Source organism: Callorhinus ursinus, unplaced genomic scaffold (genome assembly GCF_003265705.2).
Source record: "Callorhinus ursinus isolate GAN/ISIS: 27379988/994484 unplaced genomic scaffold, GSC_fseal_2.0 scaffold2, whole genome shotgun sequence".
Lineage (NCBI taxonomy): Eukaryota > Metazoa > Chordata > Mammalia > Carnivora > Otariidae > Callorhinus > Callorhinus ursinus.
The window spans coordinates 96626420-96650740 of NW_027397064.1; the positions used below are offsets into that span (position 1 = coordinate 96626420).

At 37.1% G+C, this 24321-nt stretch overlaps 1 protein-coding gene and 1 non-coding gene across 8 annotated transcripts in view; both read left to right on the forward strand.

Annotated features, from left to right (window-relative positions):
• DPP10 (dipeptidyl peptidase like 10) overlaps nt 1-22472 on the forward strand; it is a 691476-nt gene extending 669004 nt beyond the window's left edge. For 4 of the 7 annotated variants that reach the window (XM_073884902.1, XM_073884889.1, XM_025857215.2 and 1 more), the window contains 5 exons: nt 5962-6061; nt 6317-6375; nt 6489-6561; nt 18128-18201; nt 19977-22471. In XM_073884902.1, coding sequence (XP_073741003.1) covers nt 5962-6061; nt 6317-6375; nt 6489-6561; nt 18128-18201; nt 19977-20111 — 441 coding nt within the window. In that variant the 3' untranslated portion in view covers nt 20112-22471. Of the gene's footprint in view, nt 1-5961; nt 6062-6316; nt 6376-6488; nt 6562-18127; nt 18202-19976 lie in introns of all 7 variants that reach the window. The other 3 variants (XM_073884916.1, XM_073884910.1, XM_073884891.1) reach the window with 2 other exon arrangements.
• LOC112813200 (U6 spliceosomal RNA) lies at nt 18883-18989 on the forward strand. Its single transcript, XR_003205469.1, has one exon. It is a non-coding gene; the product is annotated as a U6 spliceosomal RNA (small nuclear RNA).
• Nucleotides 22473-24321: the final 1849 nt, after the last annotated feature.

Consider the following 24321-nt stretch of genomic DNA (forward strand, 5'->3'; position numbering starts at 1 on the left):
GAGCCTGCTTCTCCCTCTCCCTCTGCTTGCCTCTCTGCCTACTTGTGCTACCTCTGTCAACTAAATAAATAAAATCTTTCAAAAAAAAAAAAGATTTTTCCATTTCTTCTGGAATCAGTTTTAGTACTTTTAAAAGATTTTTCTCCATTTCATATATTTTTAAAGATTGTTGTCAAAGCATCGTATATACTCTATTATATGTTTAATCATTTCACTAGTGGGGGTAATGCCCCATTTGACTCCTCATTTGGTTTATGAGTGCCCTTCTGCCTTTGCTAGAGCACTCTCTCTTAATTGCTCTTATTCCCCCTGCTTGTCTTTCTTCCATCCCCCCATCCTTAACTCTTTTAATGAACCATATTTTGGCTTAGTTGTTCTCAATTTGTCTTTTCTATTTCACTAATTTCTACCCTTACTATCCTTATTTTTTTTCCTTCCACTTTTTAAATCTATTTTGTTCTTAAATTACTCACTTGAATGTCTAGGTTATTAATTTTCAGCAGCTTTCCTTTCATTTGAGTTACGAAATCCCTTTGCATTACTCCCTTAGGTACTTCCCACTAGTACTGATAGGTAGTACTTTTTTTTAAAAACTTCATATCATTATCCCCAGAACCTAACCTAACATCACATAATATATAATAATTCTAATGTTCATTCTCTCAACTAATTATATCTAAGTGTTAAAGCTAAGAAAACTAGAAAATTTTCTGACTTTTATTAAAAAAAAAAAAACCAACCTAATTATATGAATTGAGAGTAGGTGGCAAAATTCAAAACCTATAAACATATGTAGAACTGATATTGCTATGATTACCAGGCTACATCAATGGGGAATAAAATTAATTCCACATTTATCAAATGTCTACTATGTGCCTACTACTTTTCAAAGTGCTGGACATATGTCAATCATACACATACGTACATACACAAACACACACACATTTTTTGGATTTTTAGTTTAGTGAGGAAAGAAACAAATTTAAAAAATCAGTAAAGTATATAAAATGTCAGTGATAGAACAATTAAGGAAAATTAAGCACGGAGGAAAATTGGGGCCCAAGATTAAGGAAGATATAGCAGTTCCATTTGTAAGACAGGAAAGATTTGACTAAGAAATCACGTTTGACCTAGGAAAAGGGAATTTGAGAAGGCAAGAAACATGGATATCTGAGGAAGGTTAAAAGAAAAAAAAGTACAAACATATGCATTAATGTGGAAGCTTGTTAAAACCTGACTTAGGGGGTACCTGGGTGGCTCAGTTGGTTAAGTGTCTGCCTTTGGCTCAGGTCATAATCTCAGGGTCCTGGGATCCAGTCCTGTATCAGGCTCCCTGCTCAGCAGGGAGTCTGCTTCTCCCTCTCCCTCTACCCCTCCACCCTGCTTGTGCTCTAATAAATATTAAAAAAAAAAAAACTTGACAGGGAGGTAATTATTACTTATAGTTTTATATATTCTCAATTGAGATAGGGCTTGTTAGTGGCAGTCACTTTTAAAGTTTGAAGCTTTTAATATATATAATATGAAGGATATAAGATGGGTTTCTAAAAATTGTGATAAAATGTATGTGATAACATTAAACAAATTAAAAAGATTTAATGTAAAATAATACAATGCAATAAATTGTGTTACTCATAAGTAGTGTATTTTTATTTCAAAACATTATGTGCCATAAGTGATGTGGTTCACAAAGAATCTTAAGTCTAAGGCTAGGAAAAACCTTTTTCTCAGTTCTGTCAGTATTTCTTTTTGACTGTATTCATCAACTCTCGAGTACTCAAAAAAGTCACTTAATGAATATCTGAAAACACATGATGCATGAAAATATAAGTTTTCAGTAAAATGGTTATTAAAGACCCCACCCCCTGGCTCCTCTATGTCCATCTATCTATTGGATTCAGTTTCTTCTATCATGGGTAGAATATAACTTTTTTAAGATAAAATATTCTCAGGAAACATTTAAGTCCACTGAATAAAAAATTTTTTTTTTTTTTAAAGATTTTATTTATTTTTTTTGAGAGAGAGACAATGAGAGACAGAGAGCACAAGAGGGAAGAGGGTCAGAGGGAGAAGCAGACTCCCCGCCGAGCAGGGAGCCCGATATGGGACTCGATCCTGGGACTCCAGGATCATGACCTGAGACGAAGGCAGTCGCTCAACCAACTGAGCCACCCAGGCGCCCTGTAAAAATTTTTAAAAGATCAATGTTAAAATTGTATAAGTAATGCTAAAATGCTATGAAAATGGAAAGGATGTAACAGTGAATGGAAAAATGTGATTACTGAGAAACCAATAAAATGACAGCACAATTGAACAGAACAGCCTATACCATCAACTATTTTTGATCTGTATCAAATAAAAAACACCATCCAATTGACTAAGTCAATATGATGACCCACAGTTTCTGGCATCTTCCTCTTAGACAGGAGTTGTTTTAAAAATTAAAATCACCATCTTCTGTCTACCTAGAACTTACATCTGATTCCTACCCTTGTCCAGGATATATTTTCCGAGAACTCTTTAATGATCTACTCTTGCATTCAGTGAGTAAATATAAGAAGGTACAGAGGAAGGTGGGCAATTAAAATTTAATTTATTCTAATGCCTCCCAATGTTGATTTTCATTTAAAAATAGAAGTTATTTTGCTGAAATAAATCAAATTAAGGCAGCATTTTGGATTAGGTTTTTGAATGCTATAGAGAGAATTTTATTCAACAGCTTTCACTATCATCAAATCTTAAAGAGTATTTAGCTTCATTAATCTCAAATTTTCATATAAAAATTAGTAAAATGCAACTCTTTATGCAGCAGCAAAGATTTACAACCCTAGTTTCACTTTAAAATCACATGGAAAGCTCCATAGCCCATTCTCTACAGACTAAATTGTTTCAGAGAGCATTGATGCATATGTTTAAATCTCCACTGGTCTAGGGAATGCTGATTGAAGCTAGGGAGATGTTTGGGTAGGTATATTTGTTAATATTATTATACTGTAAGAACTTAGTATTCAAAATGTGGAACAACAGCCTAGGCATTCCCTGGGAGTTTGTTAAAAATGCAAAATCTTGGGTCCCACCCCAGATCTACTGAATTAGCATAACATGCATTTTAAAAAGATCTCCAAGTGACTGGAATGAACTTTCAAGCACTGTTCTAGAATCTGAGCCTCCTTTGGAAGACACCATTCTACTTAGTTCCTGAAGATAATCAGACTGAGATTTATGTGAAACAGAGATTAAAAAAACATAATACCAATTCATTAATTTCTATTATTAAATTGTGATGTACAGTTGTTCTATGGATTGGAATATTCAACTGTTCTCTCAAAGTCGTCAGGTTATATGAACAACCAAAATCATAATCAGTTGAAAGTCTGCTCTAATTAGAACCAGAAAAGTTACCAACTGAGATGTGCATTTTTCATTGTGGGAACAGTGGTGCCCCATGGGAAATACTTGAAACCTCTTGGCTACAACACCTTGGTCTTACCTCCGTGTCCAAGAACTTGGAACAATACACTGGAAGAGCTCCCTTTAAGGACAGAACTTTTAGGGGCTCTCTACACTTTTGTTCTGTAATAGCTATTTACTTACTTTGCAGAATTCATCCCACCCCTGCATACTTCTGAAGGGAAGCAGAATATGCCTCTTTGGCATAAGGATTATTTTGAGCTGATTATCTTAAGAAACAGCAGACACAGGAGAAGCTTTGGAAACAGAATAGAAATTAGTCTTTTGTAAAAGACGTTTACATTTATAAATCTCCATTTGTGTCTCTCTCCCTGTACCAGGATGAGAAGGTTGACTCTAAATCATACAAAACTTTTATTAATGGAGAAGGCACTGACTCCAAATTGGATTTAAATCTAACAAAGCTTAACCTTGATTATAGTTCTTTTCCTGGTAGCCTCCCATAACTGAGCTCCCTCCAACATCTTTGTCTTTGGCTAAAGATGGTATTTGAGGTGTTGCCTTGGGTCACCTCAAGGAATTATTCAGTTTCACTGGGTATCTCCCATGTGTATGTGAGGTATTCATGTTAATAAACTTTTTTTTTTCTTGATACTCTTTTATTACAAGGCATCTCGGCCAAGAACTCAGAAGGAGAGAGGGAAATTATTTTTCTTCCCCCCCCCCACTTCTTTCTTTAGTCTTTTAAGGCTAATGCTTCTGAACTTTGCTGACCTAAGGATATTTTTGTATCTTTCAAAAAGAATGAGTAAAGACACTCTGTGGTGGTTTATCTCTGTAAAGGATAATTTTATTTCCCTCATTTACCAATTGGTGAAGAAGATTTGCTCAAGCTTCTGGGTACTAGCTAAATGTTTCAGTACTAAATTAACATACGCAAAGGAAGAAAAATAATTTTCCTTCTGTCCTTCTGAGCTCTTATCTGAGACCCCTGTAATGAAAGACAGATTCACAAAAGAAAAACAAGCATAAGTTTATTGACATACATACATAAGACATACCCAGGGAAAAGTGAGTAACTCTCTGAGGTGGGCCTAGAATTCAGGCTTAAATAGCACTTTAATAGGAAAAGGAGAGTGGGATGTAGGCCTTTTAGGAGAGTGAATGATTGTTAGGAAAGAGGAATGGGTCCTTAGAAGAACAGACGGGAAGGGTGACAGTTTATGACAGTCTCTCTAGGTGTGCTGTGGACTTCTAGTGACAAGAATCAATCTTCTAGGTTGATGACATTCCCAGGGAGGGGATCTATGACAACTGAGTTCCTTTTGGAAGATCCATCTTTAGGCAGATAAGTGGAGTTCAGAGAAAGCCTTTCCCTGCATTTGCTCTTTTCCAAGTGTCTGCAGCTCAAAATAATCAATAGGCCAAAGTGGCATATTCTACTATTCTTCACATAGGTTCTTTCAGACACTTAAGTAATCTTTGCAATGGGACTTTGATGTCAATCATCCCACTTTTTTAAATAATGTTCCAAATAAGCATATGAAATTCTGTATTTCTCATCTCAAGAATTTAGTGAGAATAACAGATTCCTATTGCATTGGACCACACTAATATCATCTGGTAATCTTTCAGAAGTAGACCTCATCATGAACCAATTGCATCAGAATTGCTGAGGCTAAGTCCTGGGTCTTCTTTTTTTTTTTTTTTTTTTTTTTTTTTAAATATCTCCCAGGGTACTCTGATGTCCAGCAAGATCAAGAACACTGCCCAGAGCATGGCTAAATATTAATTTCTAAAATGAATATGTAACTCAGTAGGTCATTCCCTTAGCCCAAATCTACTAAATTGTTAAAATCTCCTCTGGAATTCTCCTGGTCAAATCATGGGCTACAAAAGAAAACTGGACATCTTAATTTATTTTTTTAAGAATTTATAATTAAATTAGTTCAAAAGCATTGCAAGATAAATTTAGATATTTAAAATTAAATTTAAACAATCCAACTCATGTAACTAGCAACATTTTTTATCAACCTCACTTCCTTCAAATATTTAGGTGTGTGGAACTGAAAGCAGAATCTATATTTGCGATAAGAGATTTTAAATATTTAATTCTCCTTTCCTAATTCTACATAACTATCATTATTAAATATTTCACTAAATGTATATATTTGATTTGCTGAAATGATTTATGATTTAATAAGTGCTATATTTCCCTAGCTTTTAATTATTTGGAGTTATTCCCAGATATACCACATGAAATCAAAGAGCAAACACTGGACAATGTTGATATATAATTGATTTTATATTTTACCTAAAGTTATCAAAATAGCGTGTTATATAAAAACTTAAATTCTTTTCAAAATTTTCATCTATACAAAGTGATCTTAGTGTATTCTTTTCTCAGGTCTGAGACATTGTAAGACAGTCTATTATGTATATTACCAGTGATTAAAAGCTAAAAATATCTCCCAGGATAATTGATACAAACACTCTCACTCTCTCGCTCTCTCTATATATACATATATATATTTTTCTTAATTTTGCCAGGGGTACGGTGGCTATATTGCATCAATGATATTAAAATCAGATGAAAAGCTTTTTAAATGTGGATCAGTGATTGCACCCATCACAGACTTGAAGTTGTATGGTGAGTACTTCCTACAGATTGACTTAATATAATGTATTGATTTGTAAAAAAAGAAAATCCCAATGCAGAAGAGATCAAGTGAGCTCATTTATCATGTGTTAAAAGATAGATTTTTCAGCTGTTTATCACCTTCCTGATTCAATCAGTTTTACTGGAGCATGACAATTAAATGTGAAATGTAGAAATTAAATAATGAAATACACTAGTCAAATGGTTTCTAGTTTATTCTTAAATTTCTGTTTTCTTGGGTCACAGCCTCAGCCTTCTCTGAAAGATACCTTGGTATGCCATCTCGGGAAGAAAGCACTTACCAGGTAACAAATTTAAAATAATGAAGAAAGAAGAGTATATTTGTTCTAAAAATTCAGTCAAATTGCAAATACAGGTAGATCTATATATACATAGATATTTGTGCTTTCCTTTATAGGCATCCAGTGTGCTACATAATATTCATGGCTTAAAAGAAGAAAATATATTAATAATTCATGGGACTGCTGACAGTAAGTATTGTATTTGCTGCTGCTGTTTGATGGGGTCTGACCTTGAACCAAGGGGTACATCTAAGAATTGCTTCCAAGGGGCCCTGTAAACTTTTTGAAGAAGATAGCAGAGGATAGTGGCACAAAGAATCCAATGTATAAGAGGAAGTTGGAAGGATGTCGGGACCAAGAGGAAAGAAGCTGTGAGCCTCGATGGCAACGCCATCCAACAAAACTTTCTGGGATGATGGAAATGTTCCATATTTACGCTGTAGAACACTGTAGCCACCAGCCACATATGGCTCTTGAGTACTTGAAATGTGTTTAATAATTAGATCAGTAACTGAATTTTAAATTATTTCTAATTAATTAAAATTTTAATATCCACATATGGCTAGTGACTACCACTGAGGGTTGTTATTCAGCACACTTCAAATTGAAAATAACTTTGAAAACAACAAGATAGCAAAAAGATGCCAGCACAGAGAAAATTCTGATAGGATCACTCACAGTTAAAAACTTTTTAAAATGCTTGTTTATGTCACTTCCCCTTTCCCATCACTTTAAACATTGGAGATGGACGTGATTGATATTACTAGTAATAAATATAATTTTATATTCACTTTGAAGTGTTTAGGGGTCAAAGTATATACATATATATTTATGTTATACTTTACAACAGAGGACCGAGTATTTACAGCCCCATTCACAGATGAAAAAAATCAATTTCAAGGAGGAAACTGATTTAACCAAGGCTATCTGGCTAGTAAGCAGAGAGTCAGAGCCTTGAATCAATATTTCCTAATATCTGAACTTGTTTTTGTTGGTCCATCCTGTCCTGCCTCAGTAGTTTTACCCCATTTCACAGAGAATATCACTAATAAGGTCTTTTTTTTTAATTTTTATTTATTTATTTGAGAGAGTGAGAGAGCGAGCATGAGAGGAGAGAGGGTCAGAAGGAGAAGCAGACTCCCTGCCGAGCAGGGAGCCCGATGTGGGACTCGATCCCAGGCCCTGGGATCATGACCTGAGCCAAAGCCAGTCTCCTAACCAACTGAACCGCTCAGGCGCCCACTAAAAAGGTCTTAATAGCAAAGATGATATCAGCTCTTTAATTTAACTTTACAGCATGCCAGGTCATTATTAGAGTTTAGATCAATACTTATGTACCCATACACATATATAGGGTGTAGATATGTATATGTTAATATACAGTGTATGTATATACAGAGTGTGTGTGTGTGTGTATTTGAATAAATAGGTAAATGGGAGAGAAGAGACAAAAATCCCCCTTAGGTAGAATTTCCAAATTTATGTAGATACACACCCTCAAGGAGGCAAAGCTTAACTTTCTTCTTCCCCTTTCAGAATGGGTTGCACTTAGTGATTTGCCTCTAAAGAGTACTGTATAGAAAAGGGAAGAAAGAATAACTTTACAATGGAGAAACTTGATAATACCATCTCAGCCAGGTGATCAAGGTTAACATCAACAGTGACAAGTCATGTTGATGGTATGCACCCTTGATATCACTTTATGAGAATGGCACTCTCTATGGTCTTGTCCCAAAAACCCTTAACCTCAGTCTACCATAAAAAAAAAAAAAAAAACATCAAACAAACCCAGATGAGGAACATTCTAACCCATACTGCCCAGAATTGTCCAGGTCATCTAAAACAAGTCTGAAAATTTCTCGTAGATCATAAGAGATTAAGGTGTCATGATATCTAAATGTTTCTTCCTTGTAACAAATGGACCATAATAATGTGAGTTGTGAACAAGAGGGGGAACTGGGTAAGCAATCTATATGAACTCTCCGTACTGTCTTTGCAACTTTTTTGAAAATCTACAACTATTACAAAATTTAAAAAAATAGAACTTAGATGATGCCATACCTGTGTTGGATGAAACATTATGTAAAAGAGAATAAACATTTTGATGGACATTAGAATCTTGTTCTAGGTATTAAGATATTAGTAGTAACAAAAAATAGAAAACTAAGTACTGAGTACATTTCAGAAAATGGACCAAAAGCTTTTAATGTTATACTACCTGTTTTCACAAAAATATTGGGCAGCAGATGCTATTATCTTGTTTAACTGATTGGAAAAATAAATTTATGGAATTTATATAACTTGCCAAAAATCATACAACCACTAATTCATAGAAAGGGGGTTGGAATCTGGCATGAAGGCTCTTTTTCATTGTGCTCTGAAGCTTCAACTGTGAGAATAAATTATATTTGAGGTGAAAGTATTTCACGTCTGGCCATTACCCTAGAATATATTAGTGCTATTCAAATTTCTCTGTCAATATGTTGCAGCTATTAAGGTAAATCATGTTCGGGGCGCCTGGGTGGCTCAGTCGTTAAGCATCTGCCTTCGGCTCAGGTCATGATCCCAGGGTCCTGGGATCGAGCCCCGCGTCGGGCTCCCTGCTTGGCAGGAAGCCTGCTTCTCCCTCTCCCACTCCCCCTGCTTGTGTTCCTGCTCTCACTATCTCTCTCTCTTTCAAATAAATAAATAAAATCTAAAAAAAAAAAAAGGTATATCATGTTCTTCCTACCTCACTTAGGCACGGATCTGGTTCTTCACTCACTGATCATATGCAAGCAGAGGTTCAGCACTGGTCACTTCAAAGGAAAAGCGCAAACACATGCACACACATACACAAAACTCATATGGGTATGGCGGACTATAGGTGCTCAATGACATTATAATACTATCATTATTAATATCTTCATCAAAAACAACCAGCAAATTAGTTCACTAAGACAATTATACCTTTAATATTCCTGTTTTAGGAAGTAGACAAATGACAAATATCAACAGGCTTCACACCAGAAACTAAACAAAAAAAATCCAACTAGGGGCGCCTGGGTGGCTCAGTCATTAAGCGGGTCTGCCTTTGGCTCAGGTCATGATCCCAGGGTCCTGGGATCAAGCCCCACATTGGGCTCCCCGCTCGGCAGAGAGCCTGCTTCTTCCTCTCCCACTCCCCCTGCTTGTGTTCCTTCTCTCGCATTGTCACTCCCTGTCAAATAAATAAATAAAAAATCTTAAAAAAAAAATCCAACTATACTTTTGTACATTTATCTTTTCAGTTCCATCCATGCAGAGAAATTCTGAAGTCCCTTTTAAACTTTATTTTTATAACAAAGCAATATAAGGGGTCATTTTACCTTAGTCATTACCCCAACTTATCACCATTTCTCATAACTTATATTTACGGAGCAATTTGCAAATTTATTTAGAAGTAACATGGTAATACTCCCATGGAGTACAATAGGAAGATGTTGAAAGGATCTTGGGTAGATTTTAAAAAAGATTTAAATGGTCTTTGGAATCTTTTATTGTCTGCTATGTGGTAGGATTAACTAGTGTCACAACTAGTCTGACAAAGACACTTAAAAAAACGGTTGGCTTAAAAGGTATTTACAGGGGCCTGGGTGGCTCAGTCAGTTAAGCATCTGACTTCAGCTCAGGTCCTGGGATCAAACCCAGTGTGGGCGTCTGCTTCTCCTTCTGCCCCTCCCCCTGCTCGTGCTTGCTCTTTCTCTAATAAATAAAATCTTAAAAAAAAAAGTTATTTACAAAAATTTGAAGATGCACAATGTATAGGAATAAATAGCCAGGCAACATATGAGCAAAGTGCTGTACAAAGAGATCTGAGTGATTCATCCAAGATGTCATAGCTACTTAGGACAGTTCTATACAACCCTGGTCGAGGGCTGAGCAAGATGGCGGAGGAGTGGGCGATCTGGATTTCCTCTGGTCTCAGGAATTCAGCTGAATAGGGAGCAAACCATTTTGAACACCTACGAATTCAACAGGAGATCAAAGAGAAGAATAGCAACAACTCTCCGAACAGAAAAGTGACCACTTACTGGAAGGTAGGACGTGCGGAGAAGTGAATCCGAGGCGATATTCAGGAGGATAGATGGCGGGGGAGGGGGCCTCCGTCAGCCGCTTCTGGCAAGTGATAGAGCCGCAGAGCACAAAATCGGAACTTTTAGAAGTCGGCTCCGCTGAGGGATGTCACTCTAGTGGCTAAGCTGAGGGTGAAACCCTCGTGGGACAGTGTGGTCTCAGGACCCTTTGGGTCACAGAAAGACCGGGGGTGCCTGAGTGCGGCAGATCTCCCAGGTATCGGAGCGGGGAAGCCGGCTGCAGAGACGGAGCTGAGGCGCGGGGTCTCAGGTCGGGGTTGCCATAAACTGTGATCCGCGGCCCAGTTGGGCCACTGCTCCTCCAGCAGGGACCCAACAAGTGGCAGATCCGGGAGACTCCTCTTCCTCTCCTTGAAGGAGTGGCATGGGAGCGCACCACAGGGATCTGCTGGGTTTGGAGACTCACACGGGGTCGGGTGCCAGAGATAGAAACACTCCGTCACAGGCTGGGTGAGCGCAGAGTGCAGCCGGAAATCGGGGCACAGGAGTGACTGACTGCTTTTCTCTGGGGGCGCACTGAGGAGTGGGGCCCTGAGTTCTCGGCTCCTCCGGGCGGAGATTGGGAGGCCACCATTTTCACTCTAGTCCTCCAAAGCTGTACCAAGAGCATGCAGGGAACAAAAGCTTCTGAGAGCACACCCGAGCAGCTTGCTTAGCCCGGACCCACAAGGGCGGGGCAATTCCGCCTCCGGCAAAGACATTTGGGAACCACAGCAAAGGGCCCCTCCCTCAGAAGATCAGCAGGAACAGACAGCAAGCCAAGACCAAGTTTACCGATCAAGGAGAACGGGAGAACTCCAGTGCTAGGGGAATACTGCACATTGAATTCATGGCTTTTTTACCATGATTCATTAGTTTTTCAAAGTTAGTATTTTTTTTAGCTGTTTTTTTTTTTGAATTTTTCTTTTTCCCATTTTCAACCAACATCAATCCCTTTTTTAAAAAAAATATCTTTACTTCTCATTTTTAGAGTCATACTTTATCCCTTAGTAGTAGTTACCCTTATTTTTGGCATATAAAGTTGTTCTCTCTTTAAAATTTTGAGATAAGTTTCTTCTAACGGATCAAAATATACCCTAAATCACTAGTGTATGGCTTTGTTCTAGTCTCCTGCCTGATCACATTCTCTCCCTTTTTTTATTCTTTTCTTTTTTTTTAATCTTTCTTTTTTCAAACAACTTCTTCTCAATTCCTTTTATAAAATCTTTTATACTTTTCATCTTTACACTCATCTTCCATCCCTTCATTGTATCAACCTGGATTTTGTACATATATAAGTCTTTCTTCCTTTAAAATTTCAGGAGGCACTTTCTTCTAAAAGACCAAAATACGCCCAAAATTTAGTGTGTGGCACTGATCTATGCACTAGCCTGATCACATTTCATCATATTCTGGTTTTTTTTGTTCTCTTTTTGTTTGTTTTTATATTTTTCTTTTTCTTTTTTTCTCTTTCTCTTTCTTTTCCCCTGGTTTCAGGTCTTTTCTGATTTGTATACAGTATATTTGCTGGGGACGTTGTTAACCTGTTAGCATTTTGTTCTCTCATTCATCTATTTTCCTCTGGATAAAATGACAAGACAAAAAAAATCACCTCAGCAAAAAGAACAAGAGGAAGTACCGTCTGCCAGGGATCTACTCAATACGGACGTTAGTACGATGTGGGACCTAGAGTTCAGAATCATTACTTTAAAGATACTAGGTGGGGTGAAAAAAGTGTGGAAGTTATTAGAGAAACCTTTCTGCATAAATAAAAGAACTAAAATCTAACCAAGTGGAAATCGAAAAGGCTATTAATGAGGTGCAATCAAAAATGGGGGCACTAACTGCTAGGATCAATGAGGCAGAAGAGAGAATCAGCAATACAGATGACCAAATGATGGAAAATAAAGAGGCTGAGAAAAAGAGAGATAAACAACTACAGGATCACAAGGGCAGAATTCGAGAGATAAGCGATACGATAAGACGAAACAACATTAGAATAATTAGGATCCCAGAAGAAGAAGAAAGAGGGGGGCAGAAGGTATACTGGAGCAAAATATAGCAGAGAACTTCCCTAATGTGGGGAAGGAAACAGGCATCAAAATCCAGGAGGCACAGAGAACCCCTCTCAAAATCAATAAAAATAGGTCAACACCCCAACATCTAATGGTAAAACTTACAAGTCTCAGAGACAAAGAGAAAATCCTGAAAGCAGCTCGGGAGGAGAGCTATGTAACCTACAATGGTGGAAACATTAGATTGACAACAGACCTATCTACAGAGACCTGGCAGGCCAGAAAGGACTGGCATGATATCTTCAGAGCACTAAACGAGAAAAATATGCAGGCAAGAATACTATATACCCAGCTAGGCTGTCACTGAAAATTGAAGGAGAGATAAAAAGCTTCCAAGACGAACAAAAACAAAAGGAATTTGCAAACACGAAACCAGCCCTCCAAGAAATATTGAAAGGGGTCCTCTAAGCAAAGAGAGAGCCTAAAAGCAGCATAGATCAGAAAGGAACACAGAATATACAGTAACAGTCATCTTACAGGCAATACAATGGCACTAAATTCATATCTTTCAATAGTTACCCTGAATGTAAATGGGCTCAATGCCCCAATTAAAAAACAAAGGCTATCAAATTGGATTAAAAAACAAGACCCATCAATATGCTGTCTGCAAGAGACTCATTTTAGACCCAAAGACACCCCCACATTGAAAGTGAGGGGGTGGAAAACCATTTACCATGCTAATGGACACTAAAAAAAAGCTGGAGTGGCAATCCTTATATCAGACAAATTAGATTTTAAAACAGAGATTTAATAAGAGCTGATGAAGGACACTATATTATACTAAAAGGGTCTATCCAACAAGAAGATCTAACAATGGTAAATATCTATGCCCCTACATGGGAGCAGCCAATTATACAAGGCAATTAATAACAAAAGCAAAGAAACACATTGACAACAATACAATAATAGTGGGGGACTTTAACACCCCCCTGACTGAAATGGACAGATCATCTAAGCAAAAGATCAACAAGGAAATAAAGACTTTAAATGACACACTGGACCAAATGGACTTCCAGACATATTCAGAACATTCTATCCCAAAGCAACAGAATACACATTCTGCTCTAGTGCCCATGGAACATTCTCCAGAATAGATCACATCCTAGGTCACAAATCAGGTCTCAACCACTACCAAAAGACTGGAATTGTTCCCTGCATATTTTCAGACCACAATGCTTTGAAACTAGAACTCAATCACAAGAGGAAAGTTGGAAAGAACTCAAATACATGGAGGCTAAAGAGCATCCTACTAAAGAATGAATGGGTCAACCAGGAAATTAAAGAAGAATTTAAAAAATTCATGGAAACCATGAAAATGAAAACACAACTGTTCAAAATCTTTGGGATACAGCAAAGGCAGTCCTGAGAGGAAAGTATATAGCAATGCATGCCTTTCTCAAGAAACAAGAAAGGTCTCAAATCACAACCTAACCCTACACCTAAAGGAACTAGGGAAAGAACAGCAAATAAAGCCTAAACCCAGCAGGAGAACAGAAATCATAAAGATCAGAGCAGAAATCAATGAAATAGAAACCAAAAGAACAGTAAAACAGAACAATGAAACGAGGAACTGGTTCTTTGAAAGAATTAACAAGATTGATTGACCCCTGGCCAGATTTATCAAAAAAAAAAGAGAAATGACCCATATCAACAAAATCATGAATGAAAGAGGAGAGATCACAACCAACACCAAAGAAATACAAACAATTATAAGAACATATTATGAGCTACTCTATGCCAGCAAATTAGATAACCTGGAAGAAATGAGTGCATTCCTAGAGATGTATCAACTACCAAAATTGAATCAGGAAGAAATAGAAAACCTGAACAGACCTATAACCACTACGGAAATTGAAGCAGTCATCAAAAATCTCCCAACAAACAAAAGCCCAGGGCCAGATGGTTTCCCAGGGAATTCTACCAAACATTTAAAGAAGAATTAATACCTATTCTCCTGAAACTGTTCCAAAAATAGAAATGGAAGGAAAACTTCCAAACTTATTTTATGAGGCCATTACCTCGATCCCAAAACCAAAGACCCCATGAAAAAGGAGAATTACAGACCAATATCCTTGATGAACATGGATGCAAACATTCTCACCAAAATACTAGCCAATAGGATCCAACAGTATATTAAAAGGATTATTCACCATGACCAAGTGGGATTTATCCCTGGGCTGCAAGGTTGCTTCAACATCCGCAAATCAATCAACGTGATACAATACATTAACAAAAGAAAGATCAAGAATCATATGATCCTCTCAATAGATGCAGAAAAAGCATTTGACAAGGTACAGCATCCTTTTTGCTCAAAACTCTTCAGAGTATAGGGATAGAGGGTACATACCTCAATATCATAAAAGCCATCTATGAAAAACCTACAGCGAATATCATTCTCAATGGGGAAAGCTGAGAGCTTTCCCCCTAAGGTCAGGAATGCAGCAGGGATGTCCACTATCACCACTGCTATTCAACATAGTATTAGAAGTCCTAGCCACAGCAATCAGACAACAAAAAGAAATCAAAGGCATCCAAATCGGCAAGGAGGAAGTCAAACTCTCACTATTTGCAGATGATATGATACTGTATGTGGAAAATACAAAAGACTCCACCCCAAAATTTCTAGAACTCATACAGGAATTCAGTCAAGTTGCAGGATATAAAATCAATGCACAGAAATCAGTGGCATCCCTATACACCAACAACAAGACAGAAGAGAGACAAATCAAGGAGTCGATCCCATTTACAATTGCACCCAAAACCATTAAGATATCTAGGAACAAATTTAACCAAAGAGGCAAAGGATCTGTACTCAGAAAACTATAAAATACTCATGAAAGAAATCGAGGAAGACACAAAGAAATGGAAAAACATTCCATGCTCATGGATTGGAAGAACAAACATTGTGAAGATGTCAATGCTACCTAGAGCAATCTACATATTCAGTGCAATCCCCATCAAAATACCATACACTTTTTTCAAAGAAATGGAACAAATAATCCTAAAATTTGTATGGAACCAGAAGAGTCCCCTAATAGCGAGAGGAATATTGAAAAATAAAATCAAAGCTGGCGGCATCACAATTCCGGACTTCCAGCTCTATTACAAAGCTGTCATCATCAAGACAGTATGGTACTGGAACAAACACAGACACATAGATCAATGGAACAGAATCAAGAGCCCAGAAATGGACCCTCAACTCTATGGTCAACTCGTCTTTGACAAAGCAGGAAAGAATGTCCAATTGAAAAAAGAGAGTCTCTTCAACAAATGATGTTGGGAAAATTGGACAGCCACATGCAGAAGAATGAAACTGGACCATTTCCTTACACCACACACAAAAATAGAGTCCATATGGTTGAAAGACCTAAACGTGAGACAGGAGTCCATCCAAATCCTAAAGCAGAACACAGGTAGCAACCTCTTCAACCTCAGCCACAGCAACTTCTTCCTAGAAACATGCCAAAGGCAAGGGAAGCAAGAGCCAAAATGAACTGTTGGGATTTCATCAAGATAAAAAGCTTTTGCACAGCAAAAGAAACAGTCCACAAAACCAAAAGACAACCGACAGAATGGGAGAAAATATTTGCAAAGGACATATCAGGTAAAGGGCTAGTATCCAAAATCTATAAAGAACTTATCCAACTCAACACCCAAAGAACAAATAATCCAATCAAGAAATGGGCAGAAGACATGAACAGACATTTTTCCAAAGAAGACATCCAAATGGCTGACACATGAAAAAGTGCTCAACATCGCTCAGCATCAGGGAAATCCAAATCAAAACCTCAATGAGATACCACCTCACACCAGTCAGAATGGCGAAAATTAATAAGTCAGGAAACGACAGATGTTGGCGGGGATGCGGAGAAAGGGAAATCCTCCTACACTGTTGGTGGGAATGCAAGCTGGTGCAACCACTCTGGAAAACAGTACGGAGGTTCCTCAAACAGTTGAAAATAGAGCTTCCATATGATCCAGCAATTGCACTCCTGAGTATTTACCACAAAGATACAAATGTAGGGATCCGAAGGGGTACGTGCACCCCAATGTTTATAGCAGCAATGTCCACAATAGCCAAACTGTGGAAAGAGCCAAGATGTCCATCGACAGATGAATGGATAAAGAAGTGGTAGATATACACAATGGAATATTATGCAGCCATCAAAAGGAATGAGATCTTACCATTTGCAACGACGTGGATGGACATGGAGGGTGTTATGCTGTGTGAAATAAGTCAATCAGAGAAAGACATGTATCATATGACCTCACTGATATGAGGAATTCTTAATCTCAGGAAACAAACTGAGGGTTGCTGGAGTTGGTGGGGGGTGGGAGGGATGGGGTGGCTGGGTGATAGACACTGGGGAGGGTATGTGCTATGGTGAGTGATGTGAATTTTTCAAGACTGCTGAATCACAGATCTGTACTTCTGAAACAAATAATGCAATATATGTTAAGAAAAAAAAGAAGAAGATAGCAGGAGGGGAAGAATGAAGGGGAGTAAGTTGGAGGGGGAGATGAAACATGAGAGGATGGACTCTGAAAAACAAACTGAGGGTTCTAGAGGGGAGGGGGGTGGGGGGATGGGTTAGCCTGGTGTTGGGTATTAAAGAGGGCACATTCTGCGTAGAACACTGGGTGTTATGAACAAACAATGAATCATGGAACGCTACATCAAAAACTAATGATGTAATGTATGGTGATTAACATAATAATAAAAAATTTTTTAAAAATAGCTTTGGAAAAATTAAGGCTAAAAATATACAACCCTGGTCTCCTGTGCTGTATACTTCAGAGTCTTGGATCTCAGGTTCAGGCAGAGAGGGAAGCTAGAAGGAAACAGAAGAAACCAGTATGATTCACATTAAATATTGAGCCCATGTAGACTAATTTCTCAACATGGTGTAGCTTTTTTCTCATTTAAAATAAAACAGAATGTCAGTATCTAATGGAGACTGAGCCCCCGTAATCCTCAGAAAGGAACAGAAAGATGGTTTGCTATATTACTATGCAGTTAGGCATTCACTACATTGAAAATGTTATAATTGTATAACATATGTGAACAATCAGAAATAACAGATGATAAAATAAACTTAAATACTATCCTGTACAATAAGCAGAGCCTTAGTAGTAGCTTCTGTTTCAGTTTTTTTTTGTATAGTATTTTTTTTATAAACCTTAAAGTTTTATCAGCATTGTATCTTACTGATTTTCAAGTGACTGCCAGGTATCAGTTTTTTATTTTATTTTTTATTTTTTTAAAGATTTTATTTATTTGAGAGAGTGAACGAAAGAGAGAGAGAGAGAGAGTGGGAGAAGGGGCAGAGGGAGAGGGAGGAGCAGATTCCTGACTGAGAGCAGGGAGACTGATGTGGGGTCTGATCCCAGGACCCTGGGATCATGACCTGAGCTGAAGGCAGATGCTTAACTGACTGAGCCATCCAGGCGCCCCATGCTGGGTTATCAGTCTTTTAAATGTGCGATGTATGTAAAGTATAATAATTTCTTGAAAAAAAATGATACAAAAAGTTCTAATTCTAATAAATGCATTTCCATCACATAATAAAATTTTATTTCTTACAGCAAAAGTCCATTTCCAGCATTCAGCAGAATTAATTAAACACCTAATAAAAGCTGGAGTGAATTATACTATGCAGGTAAGTCACTTTTTCAAAAGGCTGTTTTCCTACCTTGGTTTTTCAGTTGTGGGATATAGAACAGAGCTTCTGTACTACTCCATCCCCCTTGCTATTATTTTTTAACTGTGATTTTTAGGCACCAAAGATGGTGCGTTTTTTTCCTAATTATGCTGATAAGCTCATGCTTTATGTGAATTGCAAAAACTTTCAAAAATGTCTTTTTCTTCTCAGACTTTTATTTCTATCAGTAATAATGAATTGTTTTTAAAAGAGTCATGTTCCATTTCCCTTCTAGTCCCTTCGTTTTTCCCTCACTTTCTATTACCTTTATCATAAAAGGTAGGGGAAAAAAGTGGTTTGAAGCAATATTGAGAAAAAAGGAGAGAAGAAAACATTTACATCTGTGCATTCAACCACATGTAGTGAATAGTACCAAAGATTTACTTTATAATGGTCACTATGGTAGGTGGGTAAGACAGACTTTACACCTTTGAGGACTTTCAGTCTGAGGGAGGAGTCACAGAAGGGACAAAAAAAAAAAAGCAATTTTAATTTCTCAGCATTTGAAAGAACTAAAAGTAGTTCAACATATCTATAAGCACAGGTACCAGGGTTAGGATGATGAATGAAGAAGATGTAGAGATAAACAGATAATAGATCATGCCACAAACAATGTGAAGGAGTAGATCATTGAGGCAGGTGCTCACTTTGGCAGCACATATACTGAAACTGAAACGAAACAGAGAAGATTAACATGGCCCCCATGCAAGGATGACACACATATTTGTGAAGTGTTACATATTTTTTGTATAGAACTGTTCAATTACAGTGTCGTACATCTGAAAATAATGTAACACTGTATGTTAACTGGAATTAAAAAGTTTGAAAAAGAATTAAAAAAAATAAATAAAAGTGATGTCATCTTAATAGTAAAAAATAAAAATTAAAAAAATTAAATAAAAACTTTATACCCAGGAATTGACAAATATCTGTATTTATAATTTTAGAAAAATTACTTATGTCATTTATATTAGAGGGGACACTGTCAAATTAAAACTTATACTAGACAAGGTTAAACAGACAAGGCAGGCTTTATTTAAGACTATTGCAAGAGGGGAGAGAAACTAAACTCTGTTGAAACATAGGGCTGGGGAGCTTAGAGTAACTGGGGTGGAGGGAATCATAGGCCATCTGCATTGGGTAGTTCACCTTACCAAATGGAAAAGTAAACTTCCTGTTTATGACAGGAGGTAGTTTTACAATGTGGAGCAAGGGTTCTACCCTCCCACAGGGAGGGCTACTCTCCTCTTCAATATTTACATTTCAGAGAGATGGTTTTTAGATCCTTGAGAAAGACATTTCCTAAATTGTAAAACTGGCAAGACTGGAAGAAGATTTACATACAAAGGGGCAGAGAATTTACAATCGCAAGTTTTCTAAAATAGCTCTAAGAAAAGAAAGGTCAAGGCCCTAAGTCAGGAAGAAACAGATCTCAAATTTAGTCAAATTAAGGGGACTGTTAATGCTGTCCTGGTCAACAGGAACATAGAAAGCTCTACTTTTTCCAACCTAGTTCTAATTTAAATACATAAAAAGCTGTAGTTTGTCTCAATTATTATTACAGGATAATTTAAAGAGAAAAGTTTAGCACAAAAACGCAGAGTTAAATTAGCTCAGATTTTGGTCAGATATTACTTTCCAAAGTTCCCTTGCCACTGGGGCTAAAGGAATGAATTTTGAGGGACAGTATCTGTTTTGGTAACTTTCAATCTCTTTCCCCCTCAATATGTTAGGTCTACCCAGATGAAGGCCATAATGTATCTGAGAAGAGCAAGTATCATCTCTACAGCACAATCCTCAGATTCTTCAGTGATTGTTTAAAGGAAGAAATCCCTGTGTTACCACAGGAACCGGAAGAAGATGAATAATGGACCCTATTTATATAGAACTGAAGGGGATCTTGAGGCTCAATGAAACCTAACCAAGAGACTGTAATATTGTACATGCTCCAGAATTTCAAGGGCAGCTTAAGGAGATGACACTGGAACAGCACACTCAGAGACAATGAACTAGAATTTGAATACAGATGTCCTAGTCTACTGTGTTGCCAAGGGTGCAGAACCTGTTTCTTTGTGTAAGGAAGGTCAAAGGGTTGGTTTCCTGGGAGAAATTAGTTTTGCATTAAAGTAGGAGTAGTGCATGTTTTCTTCTGTTATCCCCCAATTTGTTCTGTAACTAGTTGCTCTCATTTTAATTTCAGTGGCCACCATCATCTTTGCATATGATGCATACTTATCAGTACCACATCCCTGATCTTTGATGGCTGAGCTGCAACCTAACACCTTACTGTATCTTTACAATAAGTGCAATTCCTTGTCTATTATTATGCTTAAGAAAATATTCAGTTAATAAAAAACAGTATTTTATGTAATTTCTGTTTATAAAAAGACATTATTAAATGGGTCAAAGGTCATGTAGAAATATGGATTTCAGCACCTTCCAAAATTCAGCCAGTTATCAGTAGATACAGTATCTTTAAATCAACACACGAGTGTATGTCTCACAATATATAGACACACGTGTGCATATACAGTCAATAAATCTATCTTTACATGTTATTCATTCTACAAAGGATAAACTTCTGATGAATTAGAAGAGATGCTCTTTTACAGGCTATAATGGATGCTTTGTTTAATGAGCCAAAAATGATGAAACATTTTTCCAACTCAGATTCTAGCTATTGCTTTCCTATAAATGTTTGGGTTGTGTTTGGTATTGTTTTTAGTGGTTAATAGTTTTCTAGTTGCGATTTAGTTTTTTGAATATGATACCTTGTCACATGTAAATTAGATACTTAAATATTATAGTTTCTGATAAAGAAATTTTGTTAACAATGCAATGCCACTGAGTGCTATTTTGCTCTTTTGGTGGAGAAGGCTTTTTTTAAAACACTTGGTCCTTTCACTTCTCTCTCTCAAGCAGAATCAATTCTCATTTTCATTGTAAAAGCAAAGAGCTGGATTATTTCATTTGCCAGTTCCTATTTAGTATTCTGTGCCTGCTCACTTCATCTGTTACTGTTTAATTTAAATCCTTTTGGTGAGAATTAGAAATGAATATTTTTTATTCATTGGCCAAAAAAGTTCACAAACAGCAATGTTTGCTATTTAATTTGAGTTGAAGGCACAAATGCATTAATTCCTGTGTACTGACTTGCAGTAGTAAGTAACTGAGAGTGTAAAATAAACTTGACTGTATGAAGTCAAATTTAAGTCATGAGAATATTAAATTTGGTGACTAAAATCACTTTGGTGACTTAAGGGATCTTTTGGAAGATGTCTGAAAGACTGTAATTGAGCTTAGAAGTTTAGATAAACCTAGGCAGTGTACTGTGTTTTTGTGGTTTCTCTTAAATTCCTCAGGACAGGCTGGATTCTCATGACATCAAGACACCAGGAGGAAACTCAAAAATGTCACAGAACCGCTCAGTAACTCTCCCATTTTCTTGAAGGATCAACCCCCAAATCTGGGTATTTTGAAGCATATAAATTGTTTTTTGGATATTCGACTTTTCTTCTGGATGCTTTGGAATTGTGTCTTCACTGCTCCGCTGGATTCAGTTTAAAATGGGAAAGGCTCACTTTTCTGAGAGACCCATTTCAGGTCTTTTTCAAGAATAGTAAACACATTTTTAAAAAAATAAGTTTAATGTTAAAAAGGAAAGTTTTGCCTATTTTATTAAGATGGAAATTTCTTTTTAGGCTGATTTGAAGTCCAACTGAAGCTTTTTAATCACTATTTTAAATTTCAACCACTAGAGTTTTTTATGATGCAAGTAATTATGTTGTCTGAAAGATGTGGTTTTATTGAATGTCTATTTGAGCAACATTTTAAAAGTATTTACCTTTTACTGTTCATCATTTCTCTTGTTTTATTACTATTATCAATGTTTATCTATCTTTCAATTAATTTAATACAGTTTCTAATGTGAAAGACATTTGTCTGGAACCCACTTTCACCTTAAAGGCTAAATGGATCTCAAATGAAGACATACTGTTTAATAGGAAGGTGGAAATTTTTCATCTCCATGATTCTTTGAGTTTTAATCATTGGGCCACTTTAGAAAAAGGAATGCTTACCTACACAGACACCAACTATTAAAGGAATCACATAACAACTTTGTCCTTTATACATTTGCCTTTGGTTATATCCAACTATTTCATGTGAATTTGTGCATTCTGAGGGTTTCCTAGAACTCCAGCAGCAAGCTTTTCAAGTGTGATTTGCCCTTTAAAGTTAAAAAACTCAAGATAAAATAAAAAATTCTATAAAAACAGGTAAGCAGTATCAAATCATCCATAAACACATAACTTTTTGAAACTATTTTAAAAGAGAAAAGTGTTTTGTTTTGTTTTTTTTTTTTAAATGTTCACTGCCTCCATTGAGGTCTCTAATTCAACAGCTAGAGACTAAAGAGTCCGCGGGATCTGTTTGAGTTTCCTGGGAACTAAAGGAAGATGCTCTTCAAAACCTGGGTCTCAAAAACAAAAAAATGGCTCTCGGTTCACCCTGAGAGTGTGTCTCTTCTGACTGTTTATTTAGTAAAAAATTACTTTTGAGGGTCCTTCACATTCCAGTTGTAGATTTACTAGAATGAGGTGACCTGAACATTGGTCTCTACCATACAGGGAATTATTTGTCCTCAAGTGGTAGGCTTTGAAACAGAAGAATCTGGAACTGAATTGCTCTCAAGTTTCAAAGGTCATTGAGGGTACATGGTTTGTATAAAGAATCATGTATGAAATACCTCTTGTGTCCCTCCTCAGATGCTCTCACCATCTTCACATCATACAGCAACAAGCAGTGCATAAATAAAACCTGACCCCTCAGCTGCACTCACTTTCTGTTCTGGGGATTCTCTGAAGTAACGTTAGTTCTCTACTGGAACCCACTCATCGCCTATGCATTACGAATCTACATAAGGATGTTAGTACGTATCCACACTGAAACCCAGTTAATGGAAGACGGGAGCAGTTGAGTATATGTTCCCCATTTTCTTTCTCTCTCTCTCTCTCTCTTTCTTTCTTTTTAAAGATTTTATTGATTTATATGACAGAAAGAGAGAGCACAAGCAGGGGTAGCGGCAGGCAGAGGGAGAGGGAGAAGCAGGCTTCCCGTTGAGCAAGGAGCCTGATGTGGGACTCGATCCAGGACCCTGGGATCACGACCTGAGTGGAAAGTAGACACTTAACCAACTAAGCCACCCAGGCATTCCCCTCCCCCATTTTCTTTCCTTAGAAGGCCCCATGAGACTCAGCTGCCCACAGCTGACTGTGGGCAGAAACATTGTTCTGTTTCCCCCTTCCCCATTCCACTTGGCTCAGTTCCTCACTTGTATCTCCTAGAATCATTTCTCAAAATAAAATAAACATGCATCAGGCCCTCCTTTCTGGGGAAACCCTTTTGCCCACAGGAGTTTACCTTAAGGATGAACAAACAAAATGAGAATAAAGAAGTGCTTCCTTTTCAGTTTAGAATACGCTGCTTTTCCCTAAAATTTCCCGGATGCTTACTAAGCACCAAGCATGTACTAAGTGTTCTACTTTTATTATCAAATTAAACTTCTCAACAGGCCCTGATTCCCATTTTACAGATAAGAAAATGCAGTCTGAGAGGAGTATGTAAGGCACCCACATTTTATGTAACTAATGAATGAATAGCCTAAACCTCGCTCTAGCCATCTGAGAAGCCCCTGTTCTCAGCCATTCCGATCTATAAAGGTAGGAAAGGTTTCATCTGAGAAAGGATTCTGAATATTTGAATATACAGTTCCAGATATTTTTTGAGAATGATTTTATAGCAATAACACTGAAAGGTAAATGACAGGCTAGTGTATCTATACCCGTATGCGAAGCTACATGGATTCCCTGATGTCAAGAGGACTTATGTAATATTTAAAATATACCTTGTTTTTGATCGGAGATACGCAAGAATCATTCCCATCCATGGAAACACCTGCCGAGAAGACAATGTCTATATGCCTGGGATATCATTAGTAAAATCCCTTGCTCTGACATTATGCCAAGAACATTCCAAAATCATTCCAAGGGGCATTCAAAAACATTATGTTGATCAAAG